Source organism: Sus scrofa, chromosome 1 (assembly GCF_000003025.6).
Source record: "Sus scrofa isolate TJ Tabasco breed Duroc chromosome 1, Sscrofa11.1, whole genome shotgun sequence".
In the NCBI taxonomy this organism is placed as follows: Eukaryota; Metazoa; Chordata; class Mammalia; order Artiodactyla; family Suidae; genus Sus; species Sus scrofa.
In genome coordinates, this window is record NC_010443.5 from 249,875,946 (window position 1) to 249,896,092 (window position 20,147).

Below are 20,147 nucleotides of genomic sequence, written 5' to 3' on the forward strand. Positions count from 1 at the left end.
AAATTTCTGTTGTCTATAAGGTACCCTGTCAATGGTGTTTTGCCATAGCAGCCCAAACTAAAGCAGTCATGTTTGCTTTTCTAGAAGTCATGATCTGGGTCAGGAGACTTCATCTCAACCACTGACATGGCCTCTTCCATCCTGGTCCTCAGTTTCCCCATTTCTACAGGAGGGAGAGACACACATGATTTCTAAGTGGCCTCTTGGTTCCTCTAACTCCCTTCAGATTCAGTGTCTCTTTCTCTGTAAAAATAGCTACAATTTGAGGGGGTTTTTTGGGCCATGCCCATGGCACACAGACGTTCCCTGGCCTGGGATTGAACCCAAGCCACAGCAGTGACAACACTGAATCCTTAACTGTTAGGCCACCAGGGAACTCCAGAACAGCTGCAGTTTTATCCAGGGTCTAAAGAGAGGGCTACTGATGGGTAGAAATGGCGCCTCGCACTCGGGAGACTGCCCATGGGCTCTACCTTTGAAGGGGGCAGGGAGTGAGGGTTGGTTAGGGAGACGCTCAAGCAGTGAAGCAGCTGCGGGCAGAAACAGACAACTAGCTGTAAGTCTCCTGCCCACCACTTAACTATGTGACCCAAGCCAGTCCCTTAATCTGAGCCTTTGTTCCCCCCTTGGCCCATGAGTAAGCAAGCAATGTATCTGTTGGATTGGGTTTTGAATCCTGAAGAGCTAATGGAATAGGAAGTCACACTCTGGGCTCTACGATGATGTCACCCTCATGGGGGAGGGGGGCAAAGGAGGAGAAGCCAGTGAGCTTCCCCCACCCCCCTGCTGATCCTGACCCAGCAGAGCACAAGGTGCTGATACGTCTAAGCCCAGCTCCCCACCACCTTCTGCTATCAGACAAGAAATCCAGACAAGACAAGAGACATTTATACCTTAAAATTTTATGTGAAATTCTGTAAATGTGTATAGAGTGGCCTGTGGCCACCTGTCCACAGGCCTGGCCATCGAGACACCGCTGGTTCAGCACTTGGTGTAGATGGCTGCACTTCCCCGCTCTTCAAACTCTTCCTTGCTGACCCAGAGCTGCTGGAAGGCCTGCAGGGAGGCCAGGATGGAGCCGCCGGTCCACACGGAGGTCTTCCTCTCAGGAGCAGCAGCCACTGCAGGGCTGTCGCCAGGGCAGAGGAGGCACAGCTCCCTCTGGAAGCGCTCGGGAAAGCCGTCCAGCATAGTGCAGCCGCCACACAGCAGCACGTTGGCGGCCATCTCCTCCTTGAAGCCCGCCTCCTGGCAGCGGCTCAGACAGGCAGCCGTGAGCGCGGGGAGGCCGGGCTGGTTGCTGCCCACCAGGGTGGGCTTGAAGAGCATCTCGGCACACTGGAAGCGCTCCTGGCCGATGGTGATGAGCTTGCCATCTGGGAGCTCGTAGTCCACACGGAGCTCCTCCAGGCGCAGGCCAAGCTCCTCCTCCGGCTTGAGTGCTGAGTAGCAGCACTTCTTCTTGATGTGCTCGATGATGTGCAGGTGGTCGTCCGTGAACGTGTGCCCGGCCTCGTTGAGCAGCTGCAGCAGGTAGTTGGTGAGGTCACCGCCAGCATAGTCGGCGCGGCTGGTCAGTCCTGGCAACACGTCACCCTCGGAGATGGGCACCACGTGCGAGACACCGTGCCCGCTCTCCACCACCAGCCCAGAGGTCTTGCCATAGGAGTAGATGGACAGCAATGACTGGGACGTCACGTGCATGGCAGGGATGCCAAAGGCCTCGAACATGAGCTCCGCATACTTCTCCCGGTTGCTGCTGGGGCTAAGCGGGGGGTCGGAGACCAGCACAGCATGCTCCTCGGGGAGGATCTTCATGGCTGTGTGGAAGATGTACTCCCAGATGTTCTGGACGCAGTCCCAGTCCACCACGATGCCATATTTGAGCGGGTTAATCAGCTTCAGAGGCGCCTCCATGTTGAGCAGCTCGTGGCCCACGTAGGTCTCCTTGCGGGTGTCGCCCGCATCGGCCCCTTCGGAGTAGCGCTTGCCCACAGTGGAGGAGATGAAGTAGGTGGGCCTCGGCTCGCCCGCATAGCCACACTTGCAGTACTGGGAACCCAGGTCAATGATGAGTGCCTTGATTTTGCGCACTTTCTTGGGCTTCGTCTTCAGCTGGGTGGCCGAGCTTGTGTCCCGGATGCCAGCATCAGGCCCTGGCAGTGTGCCTGCCTCTCCAGGATCACCCTGAGCCGTGCCCATGGGCATAGGGCTGGGGTTGTTCCTCGTCGCCATCTGCCTTCCTTGCGTGCCTTTCTCACATCCACATCCTAGAGCTCTGTGGGGAGAAATAAGAGCATCCACCTCCAGCAGTGCCTTGGCAACCCCTGGTGATTGTGATGTCACTGTGGGCTGGCCCATTCCGGCAGCCTGGGGAGGGCTTGGCCCTGACGGGCCTTTGCTCTGTCACCCCCACCCTCATCGGTCCAGCTTGACTTGGTTCCAGGACAGAGCAGGGGGCCAGTACAGTTTTAGAAATCCAAGCACACTTGAGTCTCAGAGTTTTCTGCTCCTTCTTCTTATATCCTCATTCCTAATCCCCCGCTCATTAGCTGAACACCTTTTCCTCCCCACCTTCTTGGCTGAGAGGGTGATAAGTGTTTGAGACCCTACTGTAAGCCAGACTCTGGAGGAGGCACCTCACATGACATTTCACAGAATCCTGGGAAGTGGGCAGAGCCAAGGAAATAGATCAAAGCTCAGAATGAAAATGACTTGCCTGAGAGTAAACAGTTCTTGGAGTGTTTGTACTTCAAGTTCATCAACTCCAAAGGACCAGGTTTCCTAAAAGAGTGTAAGGGCTCTAGTGATAGCAACACGACCCTAAGCAGTGGCCAGTGTAGCCAGGAAGAAGGTGAATGGATAAGAGGAATTTGCAGGTGGGCATCTCTTGGGAGAACAGAGGTACAAAAGGAGGAAGGGAGTCAGAAAGTTCTCCAGAGAGGTGCTGCCTACGTACTGAAAGATGAGTAGGTATTTGCCAGATGGCTAAGAGGAGGGAAAGGCATTCCACACAGAGAACACAGCCTGAGTAAAAGTTCAGAGGGAGGCATGGTGGGGAGCTTCCAGTAAAGGTGTTTGGAAAAACAGATGAGAATAAGGAGGTCATAGAGGCAACTAGCAGGGCCTAAAATGCTAGAGGTAAGGGCTTGGATTAAACTGGCAACAGCTGGGGAGCCGGTGAAGACTTCAAGCAGGGGAATGGTCAGATTTTGCTTATAGGGGAGTTCCCATTGTGGCTCAACAGGTTAAGAACTGACTAGTATCCATGAGAACACAGGTTTGCTCTCTGGCTTCACGCAGTGGGTTAAGGTTTTGGTGTTGCCGCAAGTTGTGGTACAGGTCACAGACATGGCTCAGATCCCGCATTGCTGTTGCTATGGTGTAGGCTGGCAGCTGCAGCTCCAATTCAAACCCTGTCCCCCCCTCCCCCCCGCCCCCCACTTGGGAATTTCCATATGCCACAGGTGCAGCCCTAAAAAGGAAAAAAAGAAAGTAGATTTGGCTTCTGGGACCAAACCTTAGAAAGATTTGTGTTTAGCTGTAATATAGAGGGACAAGACTCTCAGATCTGAAAGGAGACACTGAAGAAATTCTTTTGAGATGTGAAAGTGGGAGTTCCCATTGTGGCACAGCAGAAATGAATCCCACTAGGAACCATGAGGTTGCGGGTCTGATCCCTGGCCTCACTCAGTGGGTTAAGGACCCGGCATTGCTGTGAGCTGTGGTGTAGGTCGCAGACGCAGCTCAGATCCTGTGTTGCTGTGGCTGTGGTGTAGGCTGGCGGCTACAGCTCCAATTAGACCCCTAGCCTGGGAACCTCCATACGCCGCAGTGTGGCCCTGAAAAGGCAAAAGAAAAAAAAAAAGTGAAAGCATAAAAAAATTTTTTTTAAATAAAAAAAAATTTAAAAATATGTGAAGGTGGCCTAAGCCAGGGCTATAATAGGGTAGAAGAGAGGAAAGGGCAGGTTCTAAAGAAATTCAGAAGGTAATATCTAATCAAATAGATTGGTTCTCAACTACCCTCAATTCAATCCAAGCTCCTAATCTAGCATTTAAGACCCTTTCTCATAGGCTCCTGTGACACCTCTCACCTCAAGCACTGCATTTACATCAGATGATGAGATGTGGGAAATGAGAGAGAAGGAAGGGTGAATCCCTTTCCTTTGCCCAAGCAAAGATGGCCTGTCCTCCAGAAGGAACAAATTTATCAGGTTCCTACAAGATCCTCCACGCCAAACTGACCTTCTCCAAAAAAAGAGACAAACTCAGGGGTCCTTTCAAGAAGTATCACCTTATGGGTTTTTAGTCTTGGGACAAAGAACCAAACAGTGCGATCCCATGAGAAAATATGGTCTAAGAAAGCATGAGCAATGTAGCGTTTCTACCTAGAGGGATCTCACCAGAGACCCCAGGAGCCCACGTGTGCCTTAGATGGCTAGTGATAAGAGTGCAAAGTTGGGTGTGCCAGGCAGTGGAAATTTTGGGTGCAGTGTGTCATCAGTCTTTATATTCTTCCATCGTTGATACCACCGTGTGCTGACCCAGACAGAAGGGTCACAAAAGGTGACATGATAGCTAAGGGGAAAGGGTTTCCACTAGGAGAGAGCATCCAGGCATACATAAGCCTGCAGGGCGCAATAAAAGGAGTGAAAAGTGTCGTTGGCTTTAGCCTGAAGAATGTGAGGGTGGACTCTGAGAGCCCCTGTGCTGATGGACCACACAGACTAGATGGAGCAAATGGCCTTAAGCAAGCTCTCTCCCACCCATGACAACAGAAAGGGCTAAGGCCGAGCGAGCATGGGGAGAAGCCTATGAAATGGCATGTCGGGCTTCGAGTGTCTTTGTGCAGTGGGATGCACAGGTCGAGTGAGGAGGGTGTATACTGGGCTCACAAAGAGGTCCACACCTCAGTCCCTGGAACCTGCGTATACGTGGGCTTTCATGGTAAAAGGGACTTTGAAGTACAAGCCAAGGAGTTTGTGATGGGGAGATTAACAACCCTCCATTATCTGGGTGGGTCCAAAGTAATCAGAAGGGTCTTAAGAAGAAGGAGACAGGAGGGTCAATGTCAGATAAGGAGTTGTGACAACAGAAGCAAACGTCTGAGAGGCCTTGAAGATGCAGGAAGAGGCCACAAGCCAAGGAAGCATCTAGGAGCTGGAAAAAGCAAGGAAGAGGATTATCTCTCAGAGACTCTAGAAGAAATGTGGCCCTTTAGACACCTTGATTTTAGCCCATTAAGACTAACTATGGGCTTCTAACCTCCAGAATTGTAAGATAATAAATTTGGGTTTTAAGCCATTAAATTTGTGGCAATTTGTTATGGCATCAATAGGACACTAAATATAGGCTCTTACAGGAATCCAGAGCAGTAAAAAATGTACTAGGTGGCTGCAGACTTCTCAGAATTCTTTTTTTTTTTTTTTTCTTTTTAGGGCCTCACCCCTGGAGGTTCCCAGGCTAGGGGTCAAATTGGAGCTGTAGCTGCCGGCCTACACCACAGCCCCAGCAATGTGGGATCCTTAACCCACTGAGCAAGGCCAGGGATTGAACCCACATCTTCATAGATACTAGTCGGGTTCGTTAACCACTGAGCCATGCTGAGAACTCCAGATTTCTCAGAATTCAAAAGGTAGATTGAGAAGAAAGAAAGTGGATGATTCTAAATACACCTTTGGTTATAAGTCCTCTTGAAATAAAGTCAAGCAACCCAAGTTGGCCATGTAAACCCCTGAAAAGCAGAGGTAAGTAAACTATTTCTCAGCTATCCCAGAGAAAAGTACTTTCCTATTATCTGTCTTTCAAAATTCAAGGCCATCTCCTCCTCTCCCCATTGAACTAAGAAACTGCCCCCATCAGATAGTCACAAGGCTCATGAGACTGGACTTGGCCATTTTCTTCTCTCACATCCCAAAAGGAACAAAGAACATCCCAGTAACTTCCTTAAAAAAGAAAGCCCACCATTGCAGTGACTGCCTCTTTTATTGAGAGCATGGTGCTATATAACCTAAGGCAGGGTTCTGGGTGCCCTGAGAGCATCAGGTGTCAGCACCAACATGCCTGGCTTCAGAGATGACATGTGAGACAGCAGCCAAGCAGCCTCAGAGACATGTGTCAGGTCCCATCATGATGTGTCCATAGGAAACCCCTGGGAAGAAGTTGTAGTTAGCAGAGCTTGACACTGCTGGCTGGATATCCTTGGGGGAGCTATGCACCCAGGACCCCTGATGTTCTCATCAGTGGGACTATAGGGTCTAATTTCATTGCCAACCCAATGACCTGGACGAAGGAGGAGTATGTGTGCAAATGAGTGTCTGCAGTAATTCCTCTGAAGGTCGCCCTAAGAAACAAGCAGGACAAAATTGCTGGGCAGAGTCACCACAGCCGCAATTGGTCCTGCTGAAATCTAAATCATATAGTGTCAACTCTCTGCTCAAAATTCTCCAGTGCTTTCAACCTCACAGAGAGTCAGAGCCAAAGTCCTAGCAATGGCCTGTGAGGTCTGAGCCGCTCACCCTCCCCCAGCCCTCCTCCCATGTCACATTTCTGGGCTCTCTCCACAGTAGCCACACTGGTCGTCTTGGGATCCTCTGACTCTGAGATCAGCAAACTTTTTCTATAAAGGGCCAGATGGTCAATATTCATCATTAGCTTTACAGGCCATAGAGTATTTATTGCAATGACTCAACTCTGAGGTTGTAGCACAAAAGCAGCCATTGACAATATGTAAATGAGTGAGCATAGCTGTGATCCAATATAACTTTATTATAAAAACAGTCCGCAGGTCTGATTTTGTAGACCCCTGCTCTAAACCCCTGTCATCTGCACCTGCCACTCCCCAAGACACACGTGGAGCCCTCCCTGACCCCTTCAGGTCTTCACTCAAGTGTCACTGTCTCAGGGAGCCCTGCCCAAGCACATGAACACAGCCACCCTGCCCTGCTCCCTTCCCTGCTTTGCTTTTCCATTTTGCTCTTAACACTTTCCAACATATATTTATTTTGGTTATTGCCTGTCTCTCCCCAACCCCCACTGACTAGAACGTCGGTTCTAAAGGGCAGAGATTTTTGCCTTTTTTTTTTTTTAACTGCTGCCTGCCTTGTACACAGCACTCAAAAAATATTAACTGATTGGATAAACAGGGTTTATTACAAAATTTAGAAAAGAGTAAGTCACCTCAAAAACACTATCCCAAATCTACCCTAACACAGGACAAACTTCCCAGTATCTGGGAAGCCCTGGGTCACCGGATTATGTCATAATCAGTGATGTCATCATTGGGGAAATTCTCAAGTTGCCCTCTCATTTAAGTCTTTCAGGCCTTGAAGCCTGTGGGATTGAGGAACTTTCTGAGAACAAGATGGCTCTTGAGAGCATGTGGGCTCCACAGGCGGCAATCATAGGGGATGGGCCTTCCAAGGGAGGGGGTGAACAGGCCTCCCTGCAGACCCAGGGCCTCCAGACGGCCTCCCTGAGGGAAGGCCCAGCGAAGCGGGCAGTGTGGGTTCGCCGCAACCATTCGGAGACAGAAGAACCTACTAAATCGCCAGCAGTCAAGAAGCCCAAGCTGGAGGTGACCAAAGCAGTAGTCGTGGACCTTGGCACGGGCTACTGTAAATGCGGCTTTGCCGGGCTGCCAAAGCCCACCCATAGGATCTCTTCGACGGTGGGCAAGCCCTACATGGAGACCGCCAAAACTGGGGACAATCGCAAGGAGACATTTGTGGGGCACGAGCTCATCAACCCAGAGGTTCGTCTCAAGCTAATGAATCCTCTGAGACATGGCATCATCGTGGACTGGGATACGGTGCAGGATATCTGGGAATATCTCTTCCACCAAGAGATGAAGATCGCCCCTGAAGAGCACGCAGTCTTGGTTTCGGACCCACCCCTGAGCCCACACACCAACAGAGAGAAGTACGCGGAGATGCTGTTTGAGACCTTCAAAACTCCCGCGATGCACATCGCCTACCAGTCCCGCCTGTCCATGTATTCCTACGGGAGGACCTCCGGCCTGGTTGTGGAGGTGGGCCATGGTGTGTCCTACGTCGTCCCCATCTATGAGGGCTATCCTTTGCCCAGTATCACTGGACGACTGGACTACGCGGGTTCTGACCTGACCACTTACTTGATGAGCCTGATGAACAGTTCGGGGAAACACTTCACCGAGGACCAGCTGTGCACTGTGGAGGACATCAAGAAGAAATGCTGCTTTGTGGCCCTGGACCCCATTGAAGAGAAGAAAGTCCCAGCCAACGAGCACACGATCCAGTACACCCTGCCAGATGGGCAGCAGATATACCTGTGCCAGGAAAGGTTCCTCTGCTCAGAGATGTTCTTCAAGCCTTCTCTGATCAAGTCCATGCAGCTGGGCCTCCACACCCAGACGGTGTCCTGCCTTAACAAGTGTGACGTCGCCCTCAAACGAGACCTCATGGGGAACATCCTGCTCTGCGGGGGGAGCACCATGCTCAGCGGTTTCCCTAACCGTCTGCAGAAGGAGCTGAGCAGCATGTGTCCCAATGATACCCCCCAGGTAAACGTGTTGCCCGAAAGAGATACTGCTGTGTGGACGGGGGGCTCCATCCTGGCCTCGCTTCAGGGCTTCCAGCCACTGTGGGTCCACCGTTTTGAGTATGAGGAACATGGGCCTTTCTTCCTCTACAGAAGGTGCTTCTAAGTACTGCTGAAGCGTGGTTGCTCTGGTTGCCATGCATCAGCTTTGCTGGGTGACCACCCATCCCATACACAGGGAAATGAGCCAGCATGTTCACTCCTGCAGTATTAAACAGTCCTCATATTTCCCTCCACCATTGTGTGTTTCTCTATTTTCTGATGCAAGGAGATCGTCATACCTGTAGCATCTACCTTAAAATATACATTTGCCAAAACAGAAGCAGGGGTTGGGGTGAGGGGAAGGGAGCAAGGGGGGTGATTATGAACCAAAAAAACATGCATTCTATATTGATCGCTTAAGTATTTGGGGGACAAACTACCTCTGAAATTATTCTGTCCCTTTTTTTATGCATTCCCCACTATAGTACTGTTAAACTCTGCTTGCAAGGGGGAGTTATGATAAAGATAGATTAGATAGATGGAGTTCCCATCGTGGCTCAGTGGGTTAAGGATCTGACATAGTCTCCATGACAATGTAGGCTAAATCCCTGGTCTTGCTCAGTGGGTTAAGGATCTGGCGTTACCGTGAGCTGTGGCATAGGTCGTGGATTGCGCTTGGATCCCACGTTGCTGTGGCTGTGGTGTAGGCTGGCAGCTGCAGCTGATTTGACCTCTAGCCTAGGAACTTCTGTATGCCACAGGTGCAGCCCTAAAATGCCGAAAAGAAAAGGTTATCTAGAGTAAATGCTGTTGTGACTTATAAGGAGACCCCTTTCAATAAACACCAATAGGAAGTGTGACATTGCCCTCAAATGAGACTGGTATGCTAGTATGCTGTTCAGTCACCCACAAAGCACAAGATCCATTTCACACTTCATCAGCAACTCTGAAGGCCTGGAAAGAACTGACAAAGATGTCTGCTTTAACTGTTCTTTCTTTAAGTTCCAACAGTCACTTATGTCTCAATACCAGTTCTTACCAAACCATTATGGCGCCTGGCTGCTGAAACAAACCCAGGATATTATGCAAAATATGTGTATCTTTAAGGGAAAAACTCTTCAGGGAATAGGTACCATGTAGACTTCCCCCTTTAAAAAATTGGGGGCAGATGTATCCTGGGTTACCAGCACTATGGTTATGAGAATACAACATGCAGCCATTCTCAAGACACTTCAAGCACCAGTTGCTCATCTCCGACCAGACCGGATTCTCCATCAGCCTACAGGGTATACAACTGGAATTTGACATGGGCTCACGATAAAGGCTTCTGGTTCTGGGGCTGATGGTATGGGTTTGTGGGAGGTTGGCCCATGTTGGTCACTCTAACCCAACTGAGGAACCAAAGTAACATAAAGACCCTCTTGGCCAGGGAAGCCCTTCTAGGGCCCAGCATGATCTACGGTATTCTTGCAGGGCAGTTTGTAATTGGACCTCTGATTTTTTTTTTTAGAACAGTCCCCAATACATTCTCTGCCCTGTCTCCAACACTGGCAGGCAGTACAAAATAGTGGAAAGAACATGGGCTTCAGACACTGTTTTGCTATCAACTAGCTGTGTGACTTGAGTCTTCTCACCTGTAAAACTGAATTCAAATGCCTACCTCACACAGCAGATGAAACTACCAGAGACAAACACATGAACACCAGTGTGTGGCCTCTAGAAGGTGATCACAAGGGTTGTTAGCTGGTGTTATCTTATAGATTTCTACCTCTTATACAGGGGCCCAAATGCCTTACTATGGTCCTGAGCCACAGGTGCACCCAAAGGCACACACATTTAAGCACTCATAGAAGAGCTATGGCATCTCAAACATCCCTAGAGAACCACTCTCATAGCCTGCAGGTTTGCCTAGACAACCTTGAAAGACCTAAATGCCTGACCTTGGATCTAAGTCTGGTGAGTAAGCACAGGTGGCTGGTACCAGCAACCTAGAGTAGAGAAGCAAAAATAGTCACAGATGGGCTTACCAGAAAGGACCAAGCCTTACTCTGGAGGATCAGGGGATCAACTAGGAGTTAGGTACATTCACTTGAGAGGGGTATGCCTCATTCACCCCAGTTTCTGCCCAAACCACTACTGTCAACACTCTATGAGGACATGTTGAAGACTGGTTAATTCTTAACCTTTGGACTTCTTTGGTAGAGTGGTAAAGATGGTGGAACCCTCAGAATAATATTTTTAAATGCACAAAATACATACAATTGCAGAAATACACTATCTGCAGATCCCTTAAGAGTCTATGAACCACCAGTTGAGAACCCCCCCAAAAGGCGAGGATCTTGGTGAAGGGGAGGAATGGGAGGTGGTTCTAGAGATTGGGAACCTCCAGGCCATCCTAGGACTAAAAGCTACACTGCATTTTAAAATGAAAAATCTCCATATAAGGCTAAACAACTGTGTAATCTTTCAGAGCACTTTATGAATTCTCTCACTTTTTGGCCCTTGCAGAAAAAAAGAATCATCCTCATACATAAAAAAAGATGAATAGTTAGTTTTTAGTAAGTATTTGGAAGTCACCATAGCCCAACAGTTCTCAACTGGGGACAATTTTGACACCCACAGGGCATTATGCAATAACTAAAGAATATTTTTGGTTATCATAACAGGAGTAGGGGGTATGTAGTACTGGCATCTAGTTAGTAGAGGCCAGAGATGTTGCTAAACATCCTACAATACACAGGAGAGCCCCTCATAACAAAAGATGATTTAACCATATATATATAATTTGTTATATATAATATAGCAAATAATAATATAAACCAAAATAGCAACAGTACTGAGGTTGAGGATAGCCCAATGGGCACACAACATTGGAAAAAAGCAAGATTTGGTGAAATTAAACGACTTTGTCCAAGGACACTAGGATGAGTGTACCCATGACCTTGTTCTGTCCATATACCAGGAGAACATTGGTAGCTCATCTGCCTATTTGGGGGTTATGAGAACTTCTGTTTTCCTACACTGCCTTGTGACCACAGGGACACTGATAATACATACTCTGACAATGAAGAGCCTCAACATTTTAAACTTTAAGGCTCAGCTGGAAAATGGAAGTGCTCTTCAATAAAACCAACTAGACCACCCTAGGGGAAACATGTGACTGGACTTGACCTGAAGGTCAGCATCAAGCCAGCAATGAGGAAAAGGCAGAAATCACAACTGGATTAGACACGTTAAACAATTAGCCAACTGCCTCTGGTCTTAGATGAATCTTTAGCACCTCAGAAATACATTTTGGGACTGATACAAAAAGCAGGCTGTGTCCCCTCCAGGAAGAAGGGAATCTACAAACATAGCAGTTAACTGGATACATGAGCTCAGCTGGAATGGAAGATGGTTTACTTACTCCTGGTAGCAACATAAGCCATTAAAGTGAAGCGACTTGACCCTAACAAAAGCTATTTCAATCAGAATGGTATCACAGGATAGCATTTAAACGAAAAAACTTCAAAAAAAAAAAAAAATGGAGTTCCCATCATGGCTTAGGCGGAAACCAATCTAACATCCATGAGGATGCAGATTCGGTTCTATCCCTGACGTCACTCAGTGGGTTAAGGACCCAGCGTTGCTTTGAGCTGTGGTTGTAGGTAGCAGACATGGCTCGGATCTGGCGTTGCTGTGGCTGTGGCATAGGCCGGCGGCTACAACTCTGATTAGACCCCTAGCCCGGAAACCTCCATATACCATGGGTGGGGTCCTAAAAAGACAAAAAAAAAAGGTTCAGCTCTTAATCAAGGTATGTGACAATGTCCCCAAGACACTATGCAAAACTGCCAATAGACCAAAATGATGATTCAGAAGAATCCTTAAAATGGACATGCAAATTAGACTGTTTAGACTCAAACTTCAACTATTATGTGCTCGTGTGGATGAGTGTTTGCCAATGAACTGACAAGTGTGTATATAGAACAATTTTTTAAAAAAAATATATTTAGGAGTTCCCATCGTGGCTCAGTGGTTAATGAATCTGACTAGGAACCATAAGGTTGTGGGTTCGATCCCTGGCCTTGCTCAGTGGGTTAAGGATGCAGCGCTTCCATGAGCTGTCGTGTAGGTTGCAGACGTGGCTCAGATCTGGCGTTGCTGTGGCTGTGGTGTTGGCCGGCGGCTATACCTCTAATTCGACCTCTAGCCTGGGAACCTCCATATGCAGCGGGTGTGTTCCTAGAAAGGGCAAAAAAAGATAAAAATAAATATATAAAATAAAATAATAAAACATATATATATTTAATGTCATGTTGGAGTTCCCATCCCCTCCCCCCACATTCCTAATACTAGAGGCATTAAACTAATTTTACAAAAGATATAGTCTTAGAACTGGAGGAAAATTGTAGTGACCACCCAATCTCTCCTTATATTAATAGCCTCTCAACATCTACAAAAAGATATTCCTTCTCCATAGTAAGTGTAATAATTTAAAGAGAAAAAAAATACTAACCAAGAACAGGAACTGAAGTCTTCTGCTGTTGATAAGAGGCCATGATACTATTTGCAGTCGAATTGGGCCCTAGAACCTAAGGAGAAAGTAGGCCGAATCAGCAAAGATTATTTTATACTTCTGATGACAGCAAATACCCAACCTCCACCAGCAGTCCAGAGCCGTTCCTTTTCATTATGGTATCAAACACATATGTGGTTTTCATTTGCCAGTTCCTCCCGCCTCCCTTCAGACCTCTAAATCTCCTTCCTACCAGAAGAACAAGGTAAGGATGGGCAAACACAGAAAAAGAAATCTCAAGGATAGAGGCCTGGTCCTTCCCAAACAAGCAGGCCATGCCCTGCGAGAAGGGGTAAAACAAGAGGTTATAGGATACACAGAGCATCAGGTTGTACTCAAAGATGCGTGACAATTTTGACATTAAAGCAATTACATGCTTGGCACAGAGGAGAGTGCAAACTCCACACGCATGTTCAAGGTAGAACAAGAGACCCCACAGGAATTCCTCAACTGCCCAAGCCTCACAGGCACACACCAGGCCCTCTGCTGCCCTTCACTCAGCTCTGAGCATCCCCCCTGCCCCTCCCGGGGCACAATCAGCAGCAGTGTCACCTGCTCAAAGCACAGCCACGTGACTCGTGGCGCCTGCACTTAGGCCATTACCACGCTTTACCAACCAAAGCAGAAACACAACTTTCCTGGTCATTTTCCCTGGAAGACTCTCAAGCTGGTATCTTGGGTGTTAGTATGACCCGAAGAGAAGAAGGTAAGGGAGACCATGGGAGGCTTAACTACCACCTGTTAGCTTCCGATCCACTGGTTTGGAAGGTGACCGTTATTTCCTCTAGGAAATTCCTATTAGAGTAAATTCAAGTATTGGTGGGGCACCACTTCTTAGCTGCTTTGATGTTTATGCTTCGTCAAATGCTTTTAGATCTACCCTCTCCTCTAACCTTCAAAACCCTCCAGTGACGTTCCCAGGGGAGTACGGTCCCCACGCACAACTGAGGAATCCAGACCCGGGAAGCTTATGTGTTTAGAACCAGTGAGCTGAGGACCAGCCTCCCTCTGTCTCAGCTCCAAAGCCACCCTTCTATACAGTGAGCTCGTGAGGCTGGAGCCCGAGAAAATACCCCTCCTTGGACAGCAGTTAAGCTCCAACAGTAGCAGACACCACTACTACCTCCGGCAGGGCTGGAGGGAAGAGGGCGGGGGACTCTGCTCCTTTGCTGGCTCCCTTTGACTCAACAGTAGCTCCTGGGCCCACAGCAGCTGTTCCTTCCAGATTCTTTAGAAGCGCTTAGAACCAGCCTCATCCTGCCCCTCAGAAATATCAGCACTGGCTGGCTGGCACCCCCTTCTCAGAGGTTCAAGACCCAGCTGTGCAGGGCCCCACTGCCAAGCATCTAAATTCTAATGATCCCAAGCTCCTCTTTTTGTTCTTTCAGTCTAGGGGTACAAGCTGCTGCCCACAGTTACTATCTTTTTTTTTTTTTTTTTTTTTTTTTGTCTTTTCTTTTTGTTGTTGTTGTTGCTATTTCTTGGGCCGCTCCCGCGGCATATGGAGGTTCCCAGGCTAGGGGTCCAATCGGAGCTGTAGCCACCGACCTACGCCAGAGCCACAGCAACGCGGGATCCGAGCCGCGTCTGCAACCTACACCACAGCTCACGGCAACGCCGGATCGTTAACCCACTGAGCAAGGGCAGGGACCGAACCCGCAACCTCATGGTTCCTAGTCGGATTCGTTAACCACTGCGCCACGACGGGAACTCCCCACAGTTACTATCTTAATGTTCCTTCTCTATTTCCCCTTCTGCACTTTCAGTCCTTTAGTACTTGTTTAACCATTTCCATATATTAAACTCTCTCTGATAAAATATTAGCTGTGGTTTTTCGTTTTCCTAAATGATACACCTCGACTGATATACCAGCTTTTATGAATCAAAATCCAAACTCTTAACAGACTTGTTAAGAGACTGAGCAGATGTTAACAATAAACAGTTGACAATAATTAGAAATATTGATGGGAATGGATAAAGGAAAAACAGCAATGGACAACACCTTATGCCGTTTTTCCAAGCCTTGGTAATATAACTGTGATAAAATCTCAAGCTGGCTTTGTCTTCTACCTGTCAGTATACCTGTTTTTCCCCAAACTATTCTGTTTTCCCTTAAGACTATAGTTTACCTGCCTTATCTAATTACTTCTTTTTGAAAATCATCCTGGGCAACTCTATAGCTTTTCTTTAAGTTATTGGTTTTTTAAATTTTTCTTTTTTAAATGGTGGCACCTGAGGCACATGGAAGTTTCTCGGCCAGGGACTGAATCGGAGCTGTAGCTCGGCAGCTCACACCGCAGCTGCAGCAACACCAGATCCATTAACCCTCTGCACCAGGCCCAAGCTAGGAATCAAACCCAAGACTCTACAGCGAGCAGCACCACTGCATTGGATTCTTAACCCACTGTGCCACATCAGGAACTCCACTGTTGGTTTTTTGTTTTCATTGTGGCTCACCTACAGGATTCAGAAACTCTTGGGCCAGGGGTGGAATCCGAGCCATAGCAGCAACCAGAGCCATACAAGTATCAACGCCAGATCCTTAACCTACAGGGAACTCCCTAAGCTATTGATTAAGGTTATCTTAAAAATATATGTAATTTTCTTGTAATTTACATAAAATTATGCCTATTTCTTATAATTTATATATTTTAGATTTTCTAGTTCATTATAGTTTTAAAATATTTCACACTTATCAGTGCCTTATAATTTTTTTTTGTCTTTTTTGCCTTTTCTAGGGCCGCTTCCCACAGCATATGGAGGTTCCCAGGCTAGGGGTCCAATCAGAGCTGTAGCCACCAGCCTACACCAGAGCCACAGCAACACAGGATCTGAGCCGAGTCTGCAACCTACACCACACCTCATGGCAGCGCTGCATCCTTAACTCACTGAGCAAGGCCAGGGATTGAACCCGCAACCTCATGGTTCCTAGTTGGATTCGTTAACCACTACGCCATGATGGGAACTCCAGTGCCTTATAATTTTTAAAGTGTCTTCTGTTTCATAATTTCATTTGATCCTTACAATAGTTTATCAGAGAATAAGAATGTTTTATTCGTATCTCAGAGCCATTAAGGGGCAGAGCTTGTAACTACTAGATTTCAGATCTTCTGATTCCTGCCTAGGCAGCTGCTCTTCTCAGTGCATTGTGTTCCTCTTTGTTGTAATTCACTTCTCACTTGTGAAGTTCTTAATTCTTGGTGTTTTCCACGTGATATTCCCTAAACTTCTGATGAACATGGAAACTCAAATATTTTTATAATTATTTTATAGACTCAGAATTGAAACTTAAATGGCATACCTCAAAAACAACTGCATTCCTGCCAGAGTTGAAATTAGAGTCAAAAACAAGAATTTTCTGGAGTTCCTGTCATGCTTCAGTGAGTTAAGAATCCAACTAGTATCCATGAGGATGCAGGTTCCATCCCTGGCCTTGTTTTGGGGGTTAAGAGTCAGGCATTGAAGTGAGCTGTGGTGTAGGTCGCAGACATGGCTTGGGTCTGGCATTGTTTTGGCTGTGGTAGGCCAGCAGCTGCAGCTCCAGTATGACCCCTAGCCCGGGAACTTCCATATGCTGCAGGTGTGGCACTAAAAAGAAAAAAAGAATGATAATTTTCCGATTTTTGGTTTAATCTCTTTTCCATTATGGAACAAAGGAATTTTATTATTTTTTAAATTATAGTTTATTTACAATGTTGTGCTAATTTCTGCTGAACTGAACAAAGATCTTTTAGTTAAGATATATTATCAGATCTCATATCGTTAACTTATGAAGCAAAATGAAAAAGGTTAAAAAGGAAAAATAAGTCAAATATAACTCATCAGTTTTGTTTCTTTACATTATAAAATTAACATGTGTAATATCTGCCTTAAAATTTTTAAGTGACTTAAGAAGTAGGAGTTAAAGTTGTTTTAAGAATAGTCACAATGTTATTACTCTATCCAATATTCTTCTTCAAAAGTTGGGATCTGTTAATACACAAAATGCTCCAAAATGTTAATATAAAATCAATTTCCAGGCAATAACTTTTTCTTACCTCCTTGATGATTCATTTTATTTCAGGGGAGAGGGGCCACTGAAAACTTCCCAGGATTTGATTCATCAGCTAGAGGTATGTTTTATTGCCGTATTATGCTCATACTTTAATTCTGGACTAAATGTTGTTAATACCTAGTTTTCTAAAGGATTTACTGTATCAGTTTGTGTGTTTACCTGTGCACACGTGTACCATAAAGAATGGTAGAAAAGTAGAAGGCTTACAGTAGCATTTTGTGGCGCTTCTCTGGTTATCTTACTGAAAAAAACTTACATGTTACAGGGATACAGTTGAATGGGCTTTGATAGTCAATAGATGCAATATTAAGTTTTAGGTTTTCACAAGTAGGTGAAAGTATCCTGTCAGGAGATGCATGTCTCTTATCATCTGCTAAATGCTCGCAAAGCATTTTGGCCTCTTCATTATTGGATGAATGATATTGATCAAATGAGATAATACAGAAGAAAGCAGCTATCATGGGCTTGACCCCATTACAGGTTCTCCGTACATGTGAGTTCCTTGTTTGTGTCCATATTCCTGATGGTTTAGGGCCTTCAGGGAGAGACAGATGTACTAACACTCACCCTCTGCCCGTGTGTCTCACGAAACTCCACACAGGCCCAGCTCTAGTTACTCCCTTACCTGGAGGCTTAGATAGGAGAGTGGGTTCCAACTTTCCTTTCTGATTTCCCCCGACCCTCATGTTAGTCTCTCTGCCTCTCTAGCACCAAGGACATTCTTGCATTTGAAAGTTGGCATTTCTTTTTCTTTTTTTTCTTCCCTTTTTTATTTATAATAAATAAATTTATTTATTTTTTGAATGATTTTTATTTTTTCCATCATAACTGGTTTACAGTGTTCCGTCAATTTTCTACTGTACAGCAAGGTGGCCAGTCACATATACATACATACATTCTTTTCTCACATTATCATGCTCCATCGTAAGTGACTAGATATAGTTCCCAGTGTTATATAGCAGGAGAAAATTGGGATTTCTATCACTTGATCACCTGTGTTTAGTTTCCTTTGGCATTCCCATGTGTTTCTACCTGAGCCTCTTTGAAAAGAGATTTCAGTTAGGGTGATTGTCAACAGATTCAGAAGAATTACAGTAAGTATCTCATTTGGAATCTTCTGTAAAGTTGAGTATAAGTGAGCTATTTCCCTTAAAAAAAAAAGTTGGAATAAATTATGGATTCAGGAGTTCCTGCCGTGGCACAGCAGAAACGAATCCAATTAGGAACTATGAGGTTGTGGGTTCGATCCCTGGACTTGCTCAGTGGGTTAAGGATCCGGCGTTGCCGTGAGCTGTGGTATAGGTCGCAGACCTGGCTTGGATCCAGCGTGGTTGTGGCTGTGGCTGTGGCGTAGGCCGGCAGTTACAGCTCCAATTCAACCGCTAGCCTGGGACCCTTCATATGCCATGCCGTGGGTGGGCCCCCCCCCAAAAAAAACCATTATAGATTCATCTTGTTCAGTTTGATCCATATCTATTCTAAGCCACACCACACCATAGGGGGTGTTTCACTGCAAGAGACCCACTAATCCGCTTCTTCCTGTGTTAGCTTATTCATTACACCAATGTCTGCTGAGTTGTCTACGTGACATAGTCACCAAATATTCATTGAGTTTGTTCTGGGCATCAGACTCTGGGGAGAAGAGCTCTGTGGAGCAAAGAGAACAGAAGGAAGCCCCTACCCCATGGGGCTGATATTCTAGTGGGGCAGATAGACAGTGGAAAATGATGCATAAAATGCCCATATGTAAGTTCTTAGAGATAAAATCATGTAGGATAAGAAGGGAGGTGATAGAGAGGTGGTCAGAAAAGACCTCTTTAAGGGGGTAACGTTTGAGTAGAGTGTTGAGAATGAGCCAGGTGGATACCTTGAGGTAGAAGATTCCAGGCAGGCAGAAAAGTGCCAAGGCCCCGAGGTGCCGGGGGAGGCTGGAGGTGTCTGAAGAACAACAAGGAGGCAAGCATGGATGGAATGGAGTGAGCCAGAAGGGAGGTGACAACATATGACATCCCTGTAGCTGTGGGAAGAGACTTGACTTTTTTTTCAAGTATGATAGCCAACCCACTGAGTGTTTTAAGGAGCAGTGGCATTTCACAGACCTGACTTCTGCTGTTTTTTAAATTTTTTTTTTGGGGGGGGAGGCATGCCTAAAGCATGCAGAAGTTCCCAAGCCAGGGATTGAACCTATGCCACAGCTATAACCAGAGCCTCAGCAGTGACAACACTGGATCCTTAACCCACTGAGCCACTGGGGAACTCCCGGGACTTCTATTTTTAAAGGTTTTTGGGGAGTTCCTACTGTGCCACAGTGGGTTAAGAATCCCAATGCAGTGGCTCTGATGGCTGTGGAGGTGCAGGCTGTATCCCCGGCCCAGCACACTGGGTTAAGGATCTGGCATTGCTGCAGCTGAGGTTCACATTTAATCCCTGGCTGGGACCTTACATATGCCATGGGTGTGGCCATAACGTAAAAAAAATGAAGGATTTTGGGGAGTTCCCTGTGGTGCAGTGGGTTAAGGATCTGGCATGATTACTGTACGGCTTGGGTCCCTGTTGAGGTGTGAGTTCAGTCCCTGGCCTGAAAACGTCCACATGTCACATGTATGCCCCCCATCAAAAAAATAAAAGCTTTTTGTCTTGACCAGCAGGATAAATGGTTTCACTATTTACTGAGATAGGGAACAGAGGGGCAACACCAGATTTAGAGGGTGGAAATCAAGCATTTTATGTTGCTCAAGTAGGATGTTTGAGAGCAGTGTCAGGAAAGGTCAAGAATGGGAGAGAGATTTGGGCGTCACCAGCTTTAGAGGTTTTAAAACCTTAATACTCTGTGAGGCAAACATATTGCCCCCCAAGAGGATTGCAGGCCAGAAAGGAAGAGTAGATGTGGACAGTAGAAAGTGTGGGTGTGGGATGGGAGGAACATGTGGGTGAGTCATTCTGTCTGTTAGATGGCAGGTGTAAAACACATCAT

General features: G+C 46.7%; 2 protein-coding genes across 2 annotated transcripts; one reads left to right on the top strand and one right to left on the bottom strand.

Moving 5' to 3' along the window:
- Positions 887–3,164, bottom strand: ACTL7B (actin like 7B). Its single transcript, XM_001924353.4, has one exon. The coding sequence runs from the start codon at positions 2,359–2,361 to the stop codon at positions 982–984; it is 1,380 nt and encodes a 459-aa protein (XP_001924388.2). The 5' UTR covers positions 2,362–3,164; the 3' UTR covers positions 887–981.
- ACTL7A (actin like 7A) lies at positions 7,302–8,815 on the top strand. The gene has a single exon (XM_001924313.5). The coding sequence runs from the start codon at positions 7,366–7,368 to the stop codon at positions 8,683–8,685; it is 1,320 nt and encodes a 439-aa protein (XP_001924348.1). The 5' UTR covers positions 7,302–7,365; the 3' UTR covers positions 8,686–8,815.

Excerpts from the sequence above, each read along its gene's own strand:
- ACTL7B (XM_001924353.4), bottom strand. The coding sequence starts at position 2,361 with ATGGGCCAGCCCACAGTGACATCACAATCACCAGGGGTTGCCAAGGCA.
- ACTL7A (XM_001924313.5), top strand. The coding sequence starts at position 7,366 with ATGGCTCTTGAGAGCATGTGGGCTCCACAGGCGGCAATCATAGGGGAT.